The sequence below is a fragment of the Nanorana parkeri genome, unplaced genomic scaffold (genome assembly GCF_000935625.1).
Source record: "Nanorana parkeri isolate BGI_ZX_2015 unplaced genomic scaffold, ASM93562v1 scaffold4134, whole genome shotgun sequence".
Lineage (NCBI taxonomy): Eukaryota > Metazoa > Chordata > Amphibia > Anura > Dicroglossidae > Nanorana > Nanorana parkeri.
In genome coordinates this window covers 1,833-2,233 of record NW_017310401.1, presented here as the reverse complement: position 1 = coordinate 2,233, position 401 = coordinate 1,833, and the positions used below count along the sequence as shown (strand labels likewise).

The 401-nt window shown below is 62.3% G+C and overlaps 1 protein-coding gene across 1 annotated transcript in view; it reads right to left on the bottom strand.

Annotated features, from left to right (window-relative positions):
- The window catches only part of LOC108803744 (trafficking protein particle complex subunit 10-like), a gene marked incomplete at its 5' end in the record, with an annotated part of 10,596 nt that overhangs the window by 8,483 nt on the left and 1,712 nt on the right, over nucleotides 1–401 (bottom strand). The window contains one exon of the mRNA XM_018575559.1: nucleotides 1–115. This exon is cut by the window's left edge and continues 3 nt beyond it. Coding sequence (XP_018431061.1) covers nucleotides 1–115 — 115 coding nt within the window. The remainder of the gene's footprint in view (nucleotides 116–401) is intronic.

Genomic DNA, 401 nt, shown 5'->3' with positions numbered 1-401 from the left:
GCTCCTGGGAGTAAACGTCGTATTGCACTACGGGATAGACGTGCGGCAGCAGCAGCTGAACGTTCCCGAACGACGCCGAGAGCTGCCGCAGTGTGTACGTGCCGGCCTCCTGCGCCTGCAGACAGACAAGATGGCAGATCAGTGTGACCGCGCCTCCCACATATACCGCAGCGCTGTACCACTCTAATGTCCCCTCCCCCTCTGTACAGAGGAGCTAACACTCTAATGTCCCCACCCCCCCACAGTCACCGCGGACCGACGCGGGGGGAGAAGACGAGAGAGACACTGACCGACGCAGGGGGAGGAGCAGACGAGAGAGACACTGACCGACGCAGGGGGAGGAGCAGACGAGAGAGACACTGACCGACGCAGGGGGAGGAGCAGACGAGAGAGACACTGAC